We start from the raw sequence: 18,900 nt of genomic DNA, 5'->3' as shown, positions 1-18,900 counted from the left end.
CGAGCTCCAGCTTACATGAACCACTGCTCAATGCATTTGCCATGGAGTCCCGTGTTGTATTGGAAGGTCTTGGTTATAAAACAAATATATAATTGTGTGTGTGTATATATATATATATATATATATATATATATATATATATATATATCCTAGAGATTAAGATCAAAGCGTGGGTTTTGCCTACAGGATGCGCAGGCCCGGATCACAACAAATGCGCAGCACCTCCCTTTTTGAAAGTGGTGGAGCTGGCATGCGCTCCTAATAAGGACTGGAATCTCAATCTATTGGAAAGCTGGTGAGATGTTCAACTCAATCACCGAGGATAGCGGTTCAGTGGGCTTTAGCGCAACGTTGGCTTCATGGAATTATGCGACCATTAATGACTCCTTAACAACTTTAAAGAGAGTACCACTGACCACGATGAAGGCAGGTCGAGTACTATTCATAGTGTTACCAACTATGTATCGTGTTTAAGACATTGCGTAAAGGTGCGAATGCCGTCATGAAGTCTTTAGTTGGTCGTTACTGGGAATTGTCTCGTGACCAAAACAAATGGTTGAACTTGTACCTCGCAAGTTGTGTTAGGCGCGGCGGAGTACTGAGTAATGTCATCGATCTCGGTGCCACGGTGACATCTTTGCGGTGTTTTGTCACGCAGATCTAGTTTTGACTGGTTTAAGCCAGTCCTCGGCGCATGCGCACTCGGTGTAAACAGGAAGAACCGACTGAAAGCCAGGACAAATCTCCCATAAAGAGAAGAAAATGATCGATCAAAAACCAGCGACAGTCTTGTTTTTCCCTTTATATTAACCGACATAGACGTTGTCCTCCACCACCGGATGCTAGTTTAGATTGCATCTTGTGGAAGCAGTCGCTAAGTTTTCGACCATTTTGATAGTCTTGTTTATGCTGCACTCCTACTAACGTGAACGGTGGTCAATCTTTCTGCTAAACTATAGATATAGTAAATCACTCGGTGCTCCGTTGATTTGTCTGAATTTGGTGACGTTACACTGAGGGAAATCTTACAATGGTTCAAAAAGATAAGGCGCTGGAGATCCCTGAAGTGGACTGTGAGCCGAGCCCCAGCCCAGTCTCCGGAGAGGCTTGTGAGGAGGCCCCTGTCCCAGTAGAAGAGTCCGACATTGGAGTCGAACTGACGGGCCACAGGAAGTTCATCTGCGGTGTCGTGGAAGGTAACATTAAATATCAGCTCAATCAATCAAACTATACATTTGATCCAGTCTTGATCTGCATACAATCAGAAGTATGACATCCAAATCCTGCAGAAATCCTGTTTCCTGGGTGGAGAAGATTGTTGAATCGGTTGTAGTGCACAATTGAAATAACACTAGAAAATAAATTTAAAAAACTTTTAATTGTCTCGAGAAACGTTTAAACTTAAAATGATGTTATACTATTCGTTTATCAAAATAGTTCTGATTCTGCAATGACGAATGACAGATCGTTGAATAATAAATAAGGTAGAAAGTTATTAACAGGTGATCATTATCAAATTCAATTGCATTTAAACTGAATGTATTGTTTGCCGATGCAGGCTTTTATGGTCGACCATGGACAATGGAACAGAGGAAAGAGTTGTTCAGAAGGTATGAATCGTGTGAATTATTTAAGCCGTGATGACATCAAACACAAATATTATTACTGCTAGATGATTTGAATTGTTATACTGAGTTTGTACAACATTGATTTTCACAGGCAGCAGAAATGGGGACTGAGTACATACCTTTATGCACCCAAAGATGACTGCAAACACAGAATGTTCTGGAGAGAGCTGTACTCTGTGGAAGAAGCAGGTGACTATTCACAATAGATCTTAGGGAAAGGAAAATGAGTAATGCCTGGTTTTAAACATGGGTGAAATGAAGAAAACAGCTTTCATCAAAAGTGTTGTAAAAGCACAATCATGCATTCGGTTAATGGTTTCTCCCATTTGTTTCCTAGACCAACTCATGACTTTAATTGGTGCTGCCAAGGAGTATGGGACAGAGTTCATCTACGCCATTTCCCCTGGACTGGACATCACCTTCTCTAACCAGAAAGAGGTTGCTGCACTCAAGAGGAAACTCGACCAGGTATTGCAACATTGTGTATGGCCGTAGCATATACAATGTGTTTGAAGTCTTTACATCTTAATATCATCAAATGTTCCCCGCATCTTTCCCTCTGCAGCATTATTTCAAAATTGTAATGGATATATTTCGAATCCCTTTCTCTCCCCCACAGGTTTCTCACTTTGGCTGCAAGTCATTTGCCTTACTTTTTGACGATATTGAACACAACATGTGCCCTGCTGACAAAGAGGTGTTCAGTTCATTTGCACACGCCCAGGTTTCCATTACCAACGAAATTTACCAGTACCTTGGAGAGCCTGAAACCTTCCTCTTCTGTCCCACAGGTACATCCGTTCTACTTCCGAATATGCACATTTTCCATTTTTAATCTACTGATTTATTCTTTATTTGTGTGTTTCTTGCCTTGAAATACAGAGTACTGTGGGACCTTCTGCTACCCAAATGTCTCTCAGTCCCCCTACCTCCATACAGTAGGAGAAAAGCTACTGCTTGGCATTGAAGTGCTGTGGACCGGTGAGTCTTGCACAGTTTCCTGTCAATTACTGTTACGGATACAATCATACATGTCAGAGTAGTAGATAAAACAATAACCTGAGATATGTTTTCTTCTCGGCAGGCCCCAAGGTGGTGTCCAAAGACATCTCAGTCGAGTCAATTGAAGAGGTGTCAAAAATAATAAGAAGAGCCCCTGTTATCTGGGACAACATTCACGCCAATGACTATGACCAGAAGAGGCTGTTCTTGGGTCCATACAAAGGCCGCTCCACCGAGCTCATCCCCAGGCTGAAGGGGGTCCTCACGAACCCCAACTGCGAGTTTGAGTCCAACTTTGTAGCGATACACACTCTGGCCACCTGGTACAAGTCTAATATGAATGGGGTGCGCAAGGATGTGGTCATGAGTAAGTGTGATCCAAAAGTTAACTAATTTGTAATGTTTTGATGCGGTTACGCTGTGATCTCTCAGTATGAGGTGATACTCTGTCTCTTGTTACCATAATGCAGGTTGTTCATTAATGCTGTTTATTCAGTTTGATTATCCGTTTTGCTCTTCACCAGCGGACGGGGAGGACAGCACAGTGTCCATCCAGATCAAGTTGGAGAATGAAGGCAGTGATGAAGAACTGGAGACAGACATGCTCTACAGCCCACAGCTTGCTTTAAAACTGGCTCTCACTGAATGGCTTGAGGATTTTGTTCAGCCTCATCAATACAACAGTGAGAGCAGTCTCATTATTACAACATATCTATGCTAATGCGTTTCTAGCAGTAATACTTAAAGTACATTCAAAGGGTTTGACATTGGTGGCCTGAAGTGATACTTTTCAGTGAAGCTTAACTTTGTCTTTCAGGCCGACAGGTGTCTCAGAGTGGTGCTCAGAGCACAGCCATCGACGTGTCATCCATGGCTGCTCCCTCTCTCTGCTCTTCCACAACAGATACAACTGTGTTCCAGCAGCCCATCATGTCTGCAACCATGCCGCCTCTCTGCCTGGATCCACTCTCACACACCTTGGCAAAAAGACCTCTGGAGGAAGAGGAGGTGAGGCTCATTGTTACTATGAGACAAAGTAGTAGGACTTGAATGAGTATTTAAGGTTCCTTCTAGAAATCAAGCACTGCATTGGTGTCATTTGTATAGTTAAGAATTGCTGAACAAGCTTCTTTCTGATAAGATTTGTTTTTTTTATGTGGGTTGTCGTACATTACAGAAAATGTTGCTTTCTTTCTTGAACATTTGTGTACTGGAGACAAGAGCATCTGTATATGGTTTGTTTGTATTGCTCCTGTGCAGGCGGAGGTGGAGAAGAAGGACTCAGATGAGGAGCCCATGGAGATGGTGGTGGAGAAGCTGGATGAGCCAGAAGCAGAAGCTGACCCAGAGGAGAAGCAGGTTGGTCCTGTTTTAGCGGACAAGATGGCTGAGGACCTGAAGCCCATGGATACAGACAAGGAGAGTCTGACGGAGTCAAAGTCCCCTGAGGAGTCTATTCTGGAGGACCCTGGGAGTGATATTGCCCCGATGCAGACAGATGATCAGCTCAAGCAGGTGCAACAAACATTTGTGACTTTCCTTGTTTCCTTTTTATATCTGCAATTTGAAGACAAAAACAAATTAGAATTCCCCACAAAGTCTAAATGATTTCTGGTTTTGTTTTCTCAGGACTTGTTTGTGCATGGGCTCAATGAGACGTCCCTGTTCACAGCAGAGCCCCTCACACTTGAGGATCTGAGCTTGCTGGCAGAGCTCTTCTACCTGCCTTATGAACACGGGCCCAAGGCCATGCAGATGTTAAAGGAGTTCAACTGGCTAAGAGCCAACAGCAGCGTCGTCAGTGTCAACTGCAAGAGAAAGGAAACTGAAAAGGTGGGTTAATTCCTTAAATAAACCCACACCGTTAGAGGAAAGAGGTCTATCTGGTGAAACTAGTTCAATATTAACTGGACTTAGTTGTCCTCGTGTTGGTTGTTGAAAACAAAATGGTGGATGTGTACTACCCATACTGCCCATTGGGTGGTGTGGTTATGATGGGATATGAGAGTGCACCATGGAGCATTGTTTTCTGTGTTTGTGTAAACTAGAGCACAACTTATGAAACCATCTGCCTTTTCCTCAAAGACATTTTGACATATTACAGAACATTTGAATAAAACACAACCATTAATGTTTATAATGAAACCTTTGCTTCTCTTAAGTCAAAATGTCTGTTGTACAAACTGGTCTATTCCAAACAAAATGGTTTAGTGTTGTCCTCTATTATTTGTTCTTATTGTCATTCACTGTTGCATGCAGGTAGTAGAATGGCAATTAAGGGCAGAGAAGTTTGAGGAGATGTGCAGCTCCGTCATCCAGATGTTCACACGGCTGTCCAATTCCGCCAACCGCACCATCCTGTATGACCTCTACTCTTACATCTGGGACATCAAGAGCATCATTTCTATGATCAAGTCTTTTGTCCAGTGGCTAGGTATGTATGAAGGTAACCATAAGGAACTTAATCTTAGAGCATTACAGTAGCATTGCAATAGTCTGATCAAGTCTGGTAATCCTGACTTTTGTTATTCTCAGACGCACACTTACACACAAATAGTTAAATCACCTGTAAAAGTAAAAAACGGATTATATAAAGAAAAAGCACTATAGTGGTTCGCTGCATGGATTATGTCATAGTCCAGTGCTATGTAGTTGAACAAAGCAAATTTATAATTATTTCACAAATCGTCTGCTTATTAATCAAAGACTTAGAGAAATATGTCTCCTAGAGATCTTGGCTACCACCTGTAGACAGGCTTAGAATCTGAGTAGTGGCTTACACCCCCAGTTTTAATTGATGGCAGTTCAATATAGATCAGCTATGCACCGATCAGCCGAGTTGCATCAGCTCTCAATAGTTATGATTCTGTTAATTTGTTTTCTCTTATTTTTTTCTGACTGAATGCCGCTTGCACTGCTAGCATCCTCTTCATTTAATCCATAACAAGCTCTAAACTTGGGTCTCTGTGGCAAACGTCCCAGCAGGGTTACTGCTGCTTGCTGTGTATCCAGTAACATCACTGCTGCATTCCCACACAGACACACTTGCTTCCATCTCTCTGTCTGTGGGGATGGGAGCGAGGGGGGAAGTCCCCATGCCCCCCCCCCCTCCATACCCTAGCGCGCACGCGAGCTTGGAGAGCAAGCTGACTGACTATGGAAGGCCATTCTGGTGCATAAACTCAAGAGTCAGAAATGACTGAATTGGTCTGTTTTTTTTAACACAAACCATATGAATATAAAACAGAACGTTTTGTGTTGTTGCCTCACTGAGTCGTCTCCAAAATGAGGCTGTCGGTGGATTGTTTGCTCATTCTGTATCAGTGTGTGATCCATCACCTAGATAGTCTTTCTCTCCCACTTGCTCTCCCTTCACTTCACTTTCTTTCAGATGGTGCATTTTGATGCAGTTTGAGTGACATTCAGCCTTGTGATAACATCTCCATCTTTTTTGGAGTGTTTTTTTTTAATAGTCTGAAGCACCAGCATGGCCTGTAGTATACCCCCCTGTAACCCAGTTTCATTCACAGGTTTCTGTCCTATATGGTAAAGCTGAGGACTCTAGCCTACAGTACACAGCAGGCAGCATACCCACACTGGCAAAACCACATCAAAAAGCCACCCTACTGGCATAATGCATCAGTAAATGATGGTAACCATCAAGGAAATCAAGTGCCCCCCAAATATAGTTATCTTGGATTATTCCTTGTATTAACTGCAGTGTCATTAACAGCCTGACCGTTGACCTCTGCTGTTGCTATTATCCGTTTTTTACATCGGCCCCCACGTTTCCCCTCAAGAGAAGCTGTGCAATCGGCACTCAGTCGCAACCTCCCTGGTTATTGTACTGAGAACACTTACTAATAACGATTTTCTACTGTTTTCTCCCTTCACTGTGTACAGATGGAAGAATCCACAGTACAAGTTTCTACTGCTATTGGAGCAACAGAGACCAATGAATGCACAATGCAAGCGTCGTGACCCTTTTTTTGTTTTTAGTATTTATTTTAACTAGATTTATAAATGTAAACTATTTATTTGGAGGAAAAGAAGCAGCCCTCCGGATAAAGTCACATTTTGCGCAGCGATTTAGCTTTGAATCCTAAGTGTTAACTCCCAAATTTCTCTCTTTGGCAGCATCTCTCTAACTTGTTTTTTATTTCCGTCAGTAAGCCTATAGAAATGGATCAAACCAGCCTGATGCACCTACTTAAGGGAATTTACACTTTGCTTTGAAATTGAACCACAGCACATGATCCCACTCGGGGATGTTTTTGATTGTGGAGTGTGCTCACACACACACACACACACACATTCATTGGCTGGACCATGCAAGAGCAAAGGTTGCATGTTTTATTCATAACTGTAATTGTGTTAAGGCAATGCAGTCTAAATGCATCATTGAGGTGGAAGATATTCACCAAGAGATCATTCTTTTGTCCATTTGGTGGTTTTTCATTTGTTGAAGCAAGGTCAGCATTCCTTCCCGTGGGTGCATCTGTGTGCTGTGTTGTGTCAGTTCATCAAAGGGATTGTTTTAGGTATCAGGGTGAGGTTATGTAAAGCACTTTTAGGTGTTCTTACTGCGCGCTGCATTTGTCTGGTCACATGATGGGGGGGTTTTCGTCAACCAGGGTTAGACTTTGTTAGCAGGAACACTAATGTATGCAGACTCTTAAGAGCCCTCTGACCTATAGATGTATACTCTTAGTATGTGTTGTCCCTGTGGTGTATTTCATCTATGGTCCAGCTGATTGGGGATTGCAATAGTAAACTGAGAGGTCTTTAACTTAGGGAAGGTTCATACCACCCATCGCCCTGTCATCCTGGTTTGATGACTCATGCTCCCCGGTCATGTGACGAGGCAGATAAGATGAGAATGTGACTTCACACGGGGTGCTAAGACGAGTGGGGTGACGGCAGCTGAAGCTTACTTTTGTAGTCCATAGAAAGTATGGGTTTCGGTTCTCATGGTCAGCGAAAATATTTATGACGTCTGTCAGTTTTTCAAAAGAGTATAGCCCTCACTGAAACACCAAAGGGTTGAACTGTTCTTATTTCAGTTCTCTCACCAGTTTTTTAAATTTATTTTTGTTATTTTTTTATAAAAGAGCATGGGTTCCTCTGCGTGCAATAACTTATTTCTGAAAACCTGCATATCAATTAGTGTGGAGCAGTTTGACATTGTTGTATTGACACAGACAATTTAAGGAGCATTTATATCTTGGACCTGATTTCTTCTGGCAAACACGTAAGCTTTAGTTGCTTGAGCCTCATTTAAGATATTTCCTCTGAATATAGTTTATTCCAAATTAGGTCCTTTTTTATGTTTTAATGAGTCAAATACAATAAATTAATTAATATGGATTATGTAATTAGATACATATGACCCCCTTCCTCCCCATTTCCCCACTTCCTTCATCTGTCAGAGAGCCCCATCCTGTGGTAACAATGTCCGCTTGGCTCTGCTCCTAACAGGGTGTCGTAGTCAGTCCTCAGCACAATTCCTTAGAGAAGACCAAGAACCCTGGGCCTTTAGGGGAGGTCTAGCAGGAGAGTTCCAGGTATATAATGCACTGAATTTACAGCAATCTTATGGAAAAAAAAGAGTGTTGTGAGCAAAGACGACAATGATGATATGTGTGTGTGGGGCTTTGGTCTGTCGAAGGTGAGCTGATTGTAATGGGTCGGGCTTCATAACATCCGGGTTCCATCCCCTTCACTTGTTCTCCAGAGAAGTTTAAATCCTTTTAATTATTTTTGGGAAATTGTCAGGCTGTGGGAGGGTGACCTGAAACCCATCCTGACAGCCAATGCTTGGCAAGGCATTTTCTGATTGATTAATTTGAATTTCTTTCAGCAACTGCCCAAGGAGATGCTGCTTTTCCCTAGCGCACGCGAGCATGGCTAGGTTTTATTTTCATGACATCTCATTTCTTTGCAGGAAAGCACAGCGTACAAATTACCAACACAACTCTTTGCAAGCGCACGCACAAGCATCGCAGCGCCCGCGAGAACGCAAGCATGTTTGCAATGGGAAAACTCCATGATCAAACACACCTGTCCAGGCTAAAGAAGTATCTCCATCTGTGGAGAGTAGTAAGACTCATTATGGCAACTAAAATGCCATTGAATTACTCAGTTAGCTCATATTTAATTTGCCTCATTGGTTTTTTTCCTGGAGTTCTCTCTGCCTCTCTGCGCCAGCATCATTATTTTTCTCAACAGGAGGGTCCTGCGCAGCGAAATATTGCGATGTTTTACAAAAGGGAAAGGAGCATCTCCTTCAGCCAGTAAAACCTTAGTCAGACCAAAATACCACCCTTGTTTTTAATATTTGAAAAGCAAAAGTGTGTGTTTGTTGTGCTATGTTCCTTTATTAACAATTATAAAGATGTGATGTTTGCTCTTGTTGTCCACTGTCAGTTCAACAAGGAACGCCAGTTTAAATCTGTAGGATTGTCATTCTTTTTTGGGCCATATTTGCCTTTCCAAAGCACTTTGCTTTCTTCTGTAGTTCCTTTTGGTTTGATAGTGGCACAACAATGCATCACACCACCTGGTCTCAGTCAAACTGAACCTGTGTCTTTTGATACCCACAGAGATTGTTGCCAATAGATGGGGCAAACGATCTTTTCTTCCAACCGCCACCTTCAATGCCAACCTCCAAAATCTATTCCATAAGGCCGTACTTTCCCAAAGATGAGGTAAGATGTTTAGTCAGGCCCTTGTGCACCGTATTTCTACCAGCACCTAAGTGTTCTGCCTTGAACACCAACAGTCACAAAGCGTTAATAATTTCTCAATCAAAATGTAATAAGTGTATTTTTGCAGCTATTATATTGGCCAGTTGCTAGTATTCCCAGCAGACCTGGCCTAGTTTAAGCTGTGAATGCTTTGCACTCAATGTGGCACAATGCTGTGCTCGACTGCTCTTTACTTCAGCTAATGTGCTCATTGGAAAGGCAGCTACAGATTGTGAATTTCCATAAGCACATTGGCCTTCTTTGCGCCATTATCTGGGCTTAGCTTTGGTGCTTGTATCTAGTGCCATAATTGGTCAAGTTACAGCTGCACCTGTGTTCTTTCTTTCAGACTGCGATTTATCAAATCTGTAAAGAAATGTACAGTGAAGGAATGGAGGATGTACCGGTCTCTGATGATTCTGATCTCATAGGAGACAGGTAAAACATGGAGATATCTGAAGCCTGGTCTGCAGGTCTCCCCTGCAGTGCGACGCAACACGGCTGACAAAATCCTTCCTGTTTTTGCAGGTTAGTAGGTGGTCTCCTGACACTGAGTTCAGACTACGGGTTTGTGCTCGAGGATGACGAAGGGATCTGTGGTTATGCTCTTGGTACTGTGGATGTCCAGCCCTTCGTCAACACATGCAAGTTGAACTGGATTCCCTTCATGCAAGAGAAATACCTCAAACCTGACTGTGAGAAGGACCTCACAGAGGCAGAAGTAGGATCTTAATCCATCTCTTTAACTATCATGATCTCTTTATTCGTTGGCATAGCGATTGTTCAGTTTGACTTTACCGTCTCTGTCCGTCGTCCCTGTAGAAAATGATGCTGAGTTTCCACGAAGAGGAGGAGGGTCTTCCTGACTCTTTCCTCTCCAACTTCCCCTCGCTCATCAAAGTTGACATTCATGCCAAGGTCACTGACCCCAGTGTGGCCAAAAGCATGATGGGATGTCTTCTATCTTCTCTTAAGGCCAACGGTAGGTGGCAGACGATTTCAGTGATGACATCAATGTTCATTGCTGCTACTTGATCTAACTACAAAATGAACATATTGTATTAGTGTTGTTGGTAAAAGGATGTTAGAACATTTAATATTTAATTAGATGAAGATCCATCCATCCATCCATTATCAGCCGCTTATCCGGGGTCGGGTCGCGGTGGCAGCAGGTTCAGCAGGCCGACCCAGGCTTCCCTCTCACCCGCAGCACTTTCCAGCTCATTCTGGGGGATCCCGAGGCGTTCCAAGGCCAGCCGAGAGATATAATCCCTCCAGCGTGTCCTCGGTCTTCCCCGGGGCCTCCTACCAGTTGGACGTGCCCGGAAAACCTCTAATGGGAGGCGTCCAGGAGGCGTCCAGGAGGCATCCTGACTAGATGCCCGAACCACTCCAAGCTCCCCCCTGATGTCCGAGTTCCTTACCCTATTTCTAAGGCTGAGCCCGGCCACCCTAAGGAGGAAGCTCATTTCGGCCGCTTGTATCCGAGATCTCGTTCTTTCGGTCACGACCCAGAGTTCGTGACCATAGGTGAGGGTTGGAACATAGACCGACCAGTAAATGGAGAGCTTTGCCTTCCGGCTCAGCTCCCTCTTCACCAAGACGGACCGGTACAGCGCCTGTTTTACTGCTGCAGCCGCACCGATCCGCCTGTCGATCTCCCGCTCCACCTTACCCTCACTCGTGAACAAGACCCCGAGATACTTGAACTCCTTCGCTTGGGGTAGGCAGTTTGTCCCCACCTGGAGGGAGCAATCCGCCGGTTTCCGGCAGAGCACCATGGCCTCAGATTTGGAGGTGCTAACTCTCGTCCCTGCCGCTTCGCACTCGATGTTGATCCATAAATATATTTCAACAGTTTGGATTTTTTCTCAGTTTGATACAGTTTAAAATAAGCAGGCTCACTGATCTTGTCTTGATGTAATGTGAAAATGAGTTTTCATTCGACTAGTTTATCCATTAAATGGTAAAAATGCATTCTTTTGAGAGACAAAAAGAGAGAAACAGGGCTTTAAGACACAAATTATCAAAGCACGGACTGAAATAGTCTTCTCTTCCTGCGACAGAGGTCTTGAACTAATTCATTAATGATCAGGGACACGGTAGAAGATCATAATTGGTTTATTTGGCAATACTAAATGTGGGAGAAATGATTTGTGTAATTGACTTGGCTGTTTCCTGTTTTTCTTCCAGGATCCCTGGGTGCGTTCTGTCAGGTTCGTGAGACTGATAAGAGAATGTTGGACTTTTATAGTAAACTGGGATGCTTTGAAGTGGCCAAAATGGAGGGCTTTCCCAAAGACGTCCTCATTATGGGACGAAGCCTATGAAGAAACATCCTGCTTCAATAAAAGACAGAGACAGCAAGTCAATGTGACAGAAACATGTTTGCTACCTTCATGAGAATAACTCCCATGATGATTTTATACTACATTACCATCTGGGCAAGCCCCGGGAAACCTCTTTTTAGGATTTGTGTACAGAAGCACAGCAGTCGCACACAGATTCCCTGCGCTGCCATTTAGATGTTATGGCTCTGTTGGATTCAGCTGATTCGAAGCTGAAAGGCTGACGAGTGATCTGTAATCGGTTGATTTGAGCCAACATGGAAGAGTGGCACTCCAGCAATGATTGTTGGGTCCCACTACTCGTATACCTCGAAGAGGCAAGAAGTGAAAACTCCACACGCCTTTTTCTGATTTAATCCAGTAGTCATTACATGGATATTGCCCACATGCCCTAATGCAAAGTGTCTGTATCTAAAAGAGACAGAGCTGTAAAATGAGGGTAGCCTGCATCTCAGGTGATGTCTTACTACCCCGACATCCGGCTTTCCCAGCTTTGGCAGAGAGAAATAACGCAGCTGTTGACATTAGTAGGATACCTTTTATAGAGGATGTGAGGTGCTATATAAGAGTTTATCTTTCATCATCACATCATGGGTTTTCCAGTTGCTCCACAATAGACTTGGAAAAAGAGGCCTTTTAAGTGGCTTGTTTCTATTAAAATCTGGTGTGAAATGCTGAGCCTGCACACATGAAGGGTGGACAAGGAGTTGTAACAGATTGTTAAAGACCAGCAAGGGGAAAGTATTTTTTTTTAATTGTTAAAGACTCAACCAGGAAATCCTCTGAATTTTTGTTAAAGTAATAGTAGACATTTGGAAAGCAATAGAAACGCTTTCACAAGTTTACAAACCAAAGCCTATTTCTGTTCAGCGCTTTGCTTGTGGCCATTTTTTCTTTTTTTATAATTCAGCCGTTTTTGCTTATTTCCCTTTTTGAGCTATTGCCTTTTGGTTCATTGCCTTTTGGATTTTAAGTTTATTTGGCAGACCATAGTGTCTTTTGTTGTTTTAAAGGCTTTCTTTGACGTATTGGTCAGTTATAGCTAGAGTAGGGTCATTTTAGGACATTGGCCTTGTTGCTCTTACTTTGGCCAGATCCCAAACATCTGGTGAACCTAAGCTAACTGACAAGGGCATCCCTATTGGAGAGAATTCCGACCAGCTAGTTAAATGATGTCAAATTCATTTAAGTAATAACTTAAAGTTACCCTTTTATAATAATGAACTCAAATCAACATGTTATCCTAGCAGGACCCGTGGGACCAAATGCTTGATTTTCTGATCTGTTATTAAGAAGGAAAAAATGTAATCCTCACACAAATTTACATTGGAATGCATTAATTATAATAAGTAAGACTTCTAAAGACTTAAAAGCATTAACCCTCCCACTGTCACAAACCTTTTCTTAAACAATAATTCCAAACCTAAAGCAGCAGGTGATCAAGACTGTTCAAGAGATATGTGCTTTGCTAAAAAGAAATATATATTTTTGCTTTCTATTGGTAATATAAAGTAATTAGTTTACGTCTATCAGCTTGCATCCCTCCTTGCATTGTGTCAACACGGTATCCTCTCAAACGAATGTCTTCTCAGAGAAGCCTCGGTGAGCACTCTTCGTATGCGGTCACCAAAGTGGCTCTCAGTTGGGCTGTATAGTTGTGGGGGCTTGGAGCAGAAATTCCTCGAACTTTTCCGATCTGTCCATAGAATGTTTTATATTCTGATGCATTTCCCATTTGTTTTTTGTAAATCTTATGTAGTTGATTTAAAAAGAAGCACTTGGACTCTAGGTAGGTGTGTACTGTTGGTTACATGAGAACCATCCGTTGCTTCTCAGTAGCTGTCTGCCAATGTGATGTTTTGATACTGTGTACATTCATAGTGTGCATGAGGTGTATTGGATTTGCCGTAACGGTTATTAGAACAACCTCATCTTATGCTACATTGAGGAGGAAGCATGCCACTCACCTCTATGAGCATGATACTGTAGATCATAGACAGTCAATCATAAAGTGTTTGTTATTTTGTATATCATTATTGAAATTGTGGCTATTTTTCAGTTAAAGTGCTGGCCTAGTTACAATGCCCAGTCTTGTACAGCTATCCAATTTTCTGTGTTGCAGCAAGGTGTGAAACACACCCACAGGTCTGCTGTCCGTCTTCTGACATAGCGGCAGAGTTGTCATTGTTTTAAAATGTTCATGTTGCAGTTGGTCGATGCTCAAGCTTTCTTATCTGCCAAGATAAAAGTGGGCTGGGATTGAGGGAAGGGCTCAAATTGTACAGTTTGATTATCTGAGTTTAGGGTGGGGAGGGGTCATAAAAGTGACACTTTACCAATGTAAAATACATAAGATTAAAAACTAATAAACCATGATGACTTCCTTTGTGTCCTTTTGTTAGCCTTTCTGGGCTGGGCGGGGCGGGGCGGGGCGGGGGGGGGGGGGGGGGGGTTCTGTCTCCGGTCTCCTTGACAAATAAAGGGGCCGCCATGTCTGCACACACAGGATTGGCACTGGTGGCAAGAAGATATCCTGGGTTCAAAATGTTCAAGCTTGGATTTGTGGAGATTTAAACTTCCCTTTCTAGTTGTATTATTCCTGAAACAAGCCACTAACTTATGGAAAATCCTATATATGCATACATTGGCATGAGTTCCTGTGCAAAATACATATGTATACACCCAGAGGCAATGTTAATTAATTTAAATGTCAAACTTGCTTGTGTTAAACAGATTTGTGGTTACTTTTCAGTTAAAGTGCTGGCCTAGTTACAATGCCCAGTCTTGTACAGCTATCCAATTTTCTGTGTTGCAGCAAGGTGTGAAACACACCCACAGGTCTGCTGTCCGTCTTCTGACATAGCGGCAGAGTTGTCATTGTTTTAAAATGTTCATGTTGCAGTTGGTCGATGCTCAAGCTTTCTTATCTGCCAAGATAAAAGTGGGCTGGGATTGAGGGAAGGGCTCAAATTGTACAGTTTGATTATCTGAGTTTAGGGTGGGGAGGGGTCATAAAAGTGACACTTTACCAATGTAAAATACATAAGATTAAAAACTAATAAACCATGATGACTTCCTTTGTGTCCTTTTGTTAGCCTTTCTGGGCTGGGCGGGGCGGGGCGGGGCGGGGGGGGGGGGGGGGGGGGGTTCTGTCTCCGGTCTCCTTGACAAATAAAGGGGCCGCCATGTCTGCACACACAGGATTGGCACTGGTGGCAAGAAGATATCCTGGGTTCAAAATGTTCAAGCTTGGATTTGTGGAGATTTAAACTTCCCTTTCTAGTTGTATTATTCCTGAAACAAGCCACTAACTTATGGAAAATCCTATATATGCATACATTGGCATGAGTTCCTGTGCAAAATACATATGTATACACCCAGAGGCAATGTTAATTAATTTAAATGTCAAACTTGCTTGTGTTAAACAGATTTGTGGTTACTTTGATAGCCACACACCATTAGAACATACATTTAACGTAGCATAACCATATATCGTTTCTACTTATTAATGTACTTGTTTATCTAGTTGTATTGTTGTTGGTATAATATAATGTTCTAATACACGATAGGTCTGGAGGAGGGGAAAGAAGAAAAAAAACTTTTCCGAACCACCGGCGCACAGTGATGACGCGTCAGACATGCTCGTAGTTTGCGACGCGCTTGTTATTTTTCGCGGAGGGTTCATTTGGAGATAAAGTGTGAACAGCAAAGCAACAATTTGTGCTTCGTCAAAATGTCTCACAACCACGATGACTGCTCGGATCACGCGCACTCCGGACAATCGAAGTTGGAGAGCGTCTTGTTCAGTAAGAAGCGTTTAATACAGTTTATCTGCGCGGTGGGCGCACACGTGGGTCTCTTCTGGGACGTTCCCACAGGGCAGCACCTACTTTCATAGTTCTGTATTTTTCAGCCAGCGCACTAAGTGGCCTGACGTACAAAAAAAACGTATAAAATACATCCTGGTTTTGATGTTTCTTCCAGGCTGCGAGCTGTCCTCTAAAGTCCCATTCTACACTTTCCAGGGAGACGAAGAGGAGGACCTGGAGCACTTCCTTGAACTCAGAACAGTATGTACAGTCGGCACAAAGTTGTATTTTGAGTCCGATTCACTGGATGCAAAAGGCCCACTTCACCACTTTAACACAGGATTTACAGGGACGCGTGTCTCCAAGGCGAACAAGCCACAGTTGTGTCTTCTAATGGGCTACAACATGCTTTGATCTGGCTGCCAACAGTTTGTTCAAATGAGCTGAAAGTTGTATTTTATTGTGACAGGTTTGTCTGGGAGAGGGGGCCAAGGAGGAGAGCAACGTGGTGGAGGTCACGGCCATGAACCACCTCGGAAAGACCAATTCAGTGCCCATCGCCAACCTTCACCTCAGCTGCCTGCCCATGGTACAGCACAGGGATCTCTCTCTAAATGCAGGTTCATGTCAGGTTCATGGTGGAGGTGTATCTCAACGTGTCCCTTCTGTCTCTCAGGTGAGTCTGGGAGACTTTGAGCTGAAAGCCCCAGTGACCATCCGGCTGAAGGCGGGAACAGGACCAGTTACCGTCAGCGGGTTACACCTCATAGGTAACACTTCCATTCTTCTATTTTAACCTCCAAGTACTTTCGCTAATGGCCCACTGAGAATATCAGTTGATAAATTCACTAATAAAAAGCAGAACGAAATAAGTCTGGCATTTTCTATTCATCACTGGCTGCATATCACTAACTCGGCATGAGGTCACTTAAAAAAAAGTCACTCTTCTGACATCATCATTAAATGTATAATACCAGGATTAAATGTTAATACTGTGATTTAACTTTGCCCTTGTTGTGCAGTCTCGCAGGTTGAAGAGCCCGACCTGTCGGATGATGATGATGACGACGACGATGATGATGATGAGGAAGAGATCAGCCCCATTAAACCAGCAAAGAAGAAGCAGCAGCAGTAGGCGGAGAGGTCACTGATAGTCTTTTGAAACGGCCTCACTCACTCGCTGATGTGTTTTTAAGAACTTACCGTTTTTTTGTATAGGACTGACACATTTTACAAAGCTACAACTTCTCCCACACAGCCAAGTGAATGCTGAGTGTTGTGGAAGCCGAGCACGCTTTTGGTGGAAGTGACATCATGATCTTACCTCTCTTTTCCACCTGTCAGTTTCTCACTGCGATCTCTTAGTATCAGCAGTGTGTTTAACTGATATTACTTATAGAATAACGGTATTTGCTATTAAATGCTACCCAGTGTTTTATACTGTATGTGATACAGTCACCACTGACATGGAGTTATTGCACCAGTTGTGGAAAATGTGTTTTTACAACCAGTGGATTCTGGTATTGTTCTTGTAAAAGCAAAATCCTTGTGCGTGTGTTTGTGTACACTTGTCAGGAAAGAAGCCTTTCCAGACTGATTCCAACTGAAAGGTGCAATCAGATGACTTTCATACATCCAATGTATTAAATGTTCTCGGTGCACAAGACTATTTCCAATTGTTTGTATTTCCCAAAATATTGTTCATCTATGTGATATGGCCTTCATAAATGTGAATATTTTGTCCTCTAGTGAATGCATCAAGCAAACATTGTCATTTGAAATCATAAATAAAAGACATTTTGCCTATTCCATTAAGATTATACAGTTTGTATTTAAATACAATAAGAATGTTTTAATGTAGTCATCCAGCATCGTGCTTGAGTCGATATTGATACATTTTTAAATGCCCTGAAACACGTTTTCATTTCCAATGTATAGCAAGTAAACACAATGATTAAATAAACAGATTTAATCTCAGGAGAAAAAAAAACTAAATACTCAGCTGATCTACTTCATGACTGGATGTGGTTTCAGTGGCCTGTCATAAGCAAACAACCTAGAAAACTTTTGAATTGAAAAGAAACTGGATCTGAATATTGTGTTCTTGTAGGAACATGTTGCTCATATAAAATATTGGTTTTCAGGGCCTTTCAAGTTTGCAGAGATGAATTCAGCTGAATGGGTCGACAGGCTCTAAATAAAAATAAAAGCAACAACAAACTAGACAAAAAAAAAAAAAGAGCAAAGACATATTTTCTCAGAAGCACAATTTAACTGTTGCTGTTTAAATTATTGACCAGGCTTAAAGTAAATAGCGTGATATCAGTTGAAGCTTCATGAAGGCAGACTTTTCAGGTTTCATCGGGGTACTACTAAGACATGCGTATTACGATCACATCAGCACTGTACAAACATCCTCATGTAAACATGATCTTCGCAAGGCAGCTGTAAACAACAAATCCCTGTAGTGGTTTGTAACTGGAACGGCTCTGACAGCAACAATGGTCATTAGGGTCCCTGACTGAAGGAGACACACTGCACCTTATCTTCAATGGAGCTCCTGAACTCTGATTGGATACAGCCCTAGAGCTAATTAATTACAAGGACAGATCTTCATCACGTGTACTCCCCATTTGAGAGTGTTTCAGACCTGCACTTTGCTGTCTAGTAAACGGTTTATCTGGATGATAACTGTCGGTACAGTCAAAAGTTCTGTCCATCTTTCAGCTGCTGGTAAATAACTTCTGTGGGAAGAGTAAACGGGCTGCAGGCGCCATGAAGATGAGATTGAAGGAGAAACGGTGAAGAGATGGGAGAAGCACCGTTACACCCAACACAACTTTATGGAAAAATACATTACAGTCCTCTTAAAAACATGACAAGTAAACTTTTCATGAGCTCAGCTTTGTGACGCAACATTTTGCAGCTGATCCAAGAAGTTTTTTAAAGAGTTTACCCAGCTTCATCCTTCAGTTTTTCACAAACCTTCATAATCAACACATCTGGAGATAAGTGCTTTTCACTGGAAAGGAAGGGACTGTGTAAAGTACCTGCTAACTAAAGCTGTCAGACGTCACGTAAAAAGCATTGTATTTACCTTTGAGATTGAGTCCTCTAGAAATAGTTGCTTCAAATGTAAACACTCAAGCAAAGCCCAAGTACCTCAAACTTGTAGAAGAGGGAGAGGTTGAGGGAGAGACTGCTAAACAAGCCACACCGCTGAGCACCAGATGTCCGTGAGACAAGTTTTGTCCTAACAAGTAAGTCATTCCAGGTGCTGCCATGGTAACATGAGAGAGGACCACCTGTGCGATGCCCTTGATGGCAGCTTTCTATTAACAAGGAGATAGGATTGAGGGGGAGGCAC

The 18,900-nt window shown here is 42.6% G+C and overlaps 2 protein-coding genes across 5 annotated transcripts; both read left to right on the top strand.

The window, feature by feature from the left end:
• Nucleotides 1–297: 297 nt before the first annotated feature.
• On the top strand, nucleotides 298–14,100 carry oga (O-GlcNAcase). Of its 4 annotated transcripts, none has more exons than XM_034551256.1 (19): nucleotides 298–426; nucleotides 1,044–1,196; nucleotides 1,559–1,610; nucleotides 1,720–1,817; nucleotides 1,966–2,096; nucleotides 2,248–2,419; nucleotides 2,511–2,609; nucleotides 2,713–2,997; nucleotides 3,155–3,313; nucleotides 3,448–3,638; nucleotides 3,891–4,145; nucleotides 4,260–4,463; nucleotides 4,890–5,064; nucleotides 8,109–8,194; nucleotides 9,233–9,337; nucleotides 9,726–9,814; nucleotides 9,905–10,097; nucleotides 10,199–10,358; nucleotides 11,570–12,111. In XM_034551256.1, the coding sequence occupies exons 3-19, from the start codon at nucleotides 1,582–1,584 to the stop codon at nucleotides 11,704–11,706; spliced, it is 2,568 nt and encodes an 855-aa protein (XP_034407147.1). In that variant the 5' UTR covers nucleotides 298–426; nucleotides 1,044–1,196; nucleotides 1,559–1,581; the 3' UTR covers nucleotides 11,707–12,111. The 4 variants fall into 4 exon arrangements, with proteins under 4 accessions (XP_034407147.1, XP_034407145.1, XP_034407146.1 ...); XM_034551254.1 differs by having other exon boundaries at nucleotides 302–430; XM_034551255.1 differs by lacking the exon at nucleotides 298–426 and having other exon boundaries at nucleotides 476–1,196; nucleotides 3,535–3,638; nucleotides 11,570–14,100.
• Nucleotides 14,101–15,358: 1,258 nt separating this feature from the next.
• Nucleotides 15,359–17,353, top strand: npm3 (nucleophosmin/nucleoplasmin, 3). The gene is made up of 5 exons (XM_034552035.1): nucleotides 15,359–15,530; nucleotides 15,709–15,794; nucleotides 16,003–16,122; nucleotides 16,210–16,303; nucleotides 16,556–17,353. Exons 1-5 carry the CDS (start codon nucleotides 15,458–15,460, stop codon nucleotides 16,666–16,668), a joined length of 486 nt encoding a protein of 161 aa, XP_034407926.1. The 5' UTR covers nucleotides 15,359–15,457; the 3' UTR covers nucleotides 16,669–17,353.
• Nucleotides 17,354–18,900: the final 1,547 nt, after the last annotated feature.

The sequence above is a fragment of the Cyclopterus lumpus genome, chromosome 15 (assembly GCF_009769545.1).
Source record: "Cyclopterus lumpus isolate fCycLum1 chromosome 15, fCycLum1.pri, whole genome shotgun sequence".
In the NCBI taxonomy this organism is placed as follows: Eukaryota; Metazoa; Chordata; class Actinopteri; order Perciformes; family Cyclopteridae; genus Cyclopterus; species Cyclopterus lumpus.
This window is presented reverse-complemented; position numbering and strand designations above follow the sequence as displayed.

Excerpts from the sequence above, each read along its gene's own strand:
- npm3 (XM_034552035.1), top strand. The coding sequence starts at position 15,458 with ATGTCTCACAACCACGATGACTGCTCGGATCACGCGCACTCCGGACAA. Across the intron at positions 15,531-15,708 it reads GTTGGAGAGCGTCTTGTTCA|GCTGCGAGCTGTCCTCTAAA; the intron begins GTAAGAAGCGTT and ends TGTTTCTTCCAG. Across the intron at positions 16,304-16,555 it reads CAGCGGGTTACACCTCATAG|TCTCGCAGGTTGAAGAGCCC; the intron begins GTAACACTTCCA and ends CTTGTTGTGCAG.
- oga (XM_034551253.1), top strand. The coding sequence starts at position 1,031 with ATGGTTCAAAAAGATAAGGCGCTGGAGATCCCTGAAGTGGACTGTGAG. Across the intron at positions 1,197-1,558 it reads CATCTGCGGTGTCGTGGAAG|GCTTTTATGGTCGACCATGG; the intron begins GTAACATTAAAT and ends TTGCCGATGCAG. Across the intron at positions 9,815-9,904 it reads TCTGATCTCATAGGAGACAG|GTTAGTAGGTGGTCTCCTGA; the intron begins GTAAAACATGGA and ends CTGTTTTTGCAG.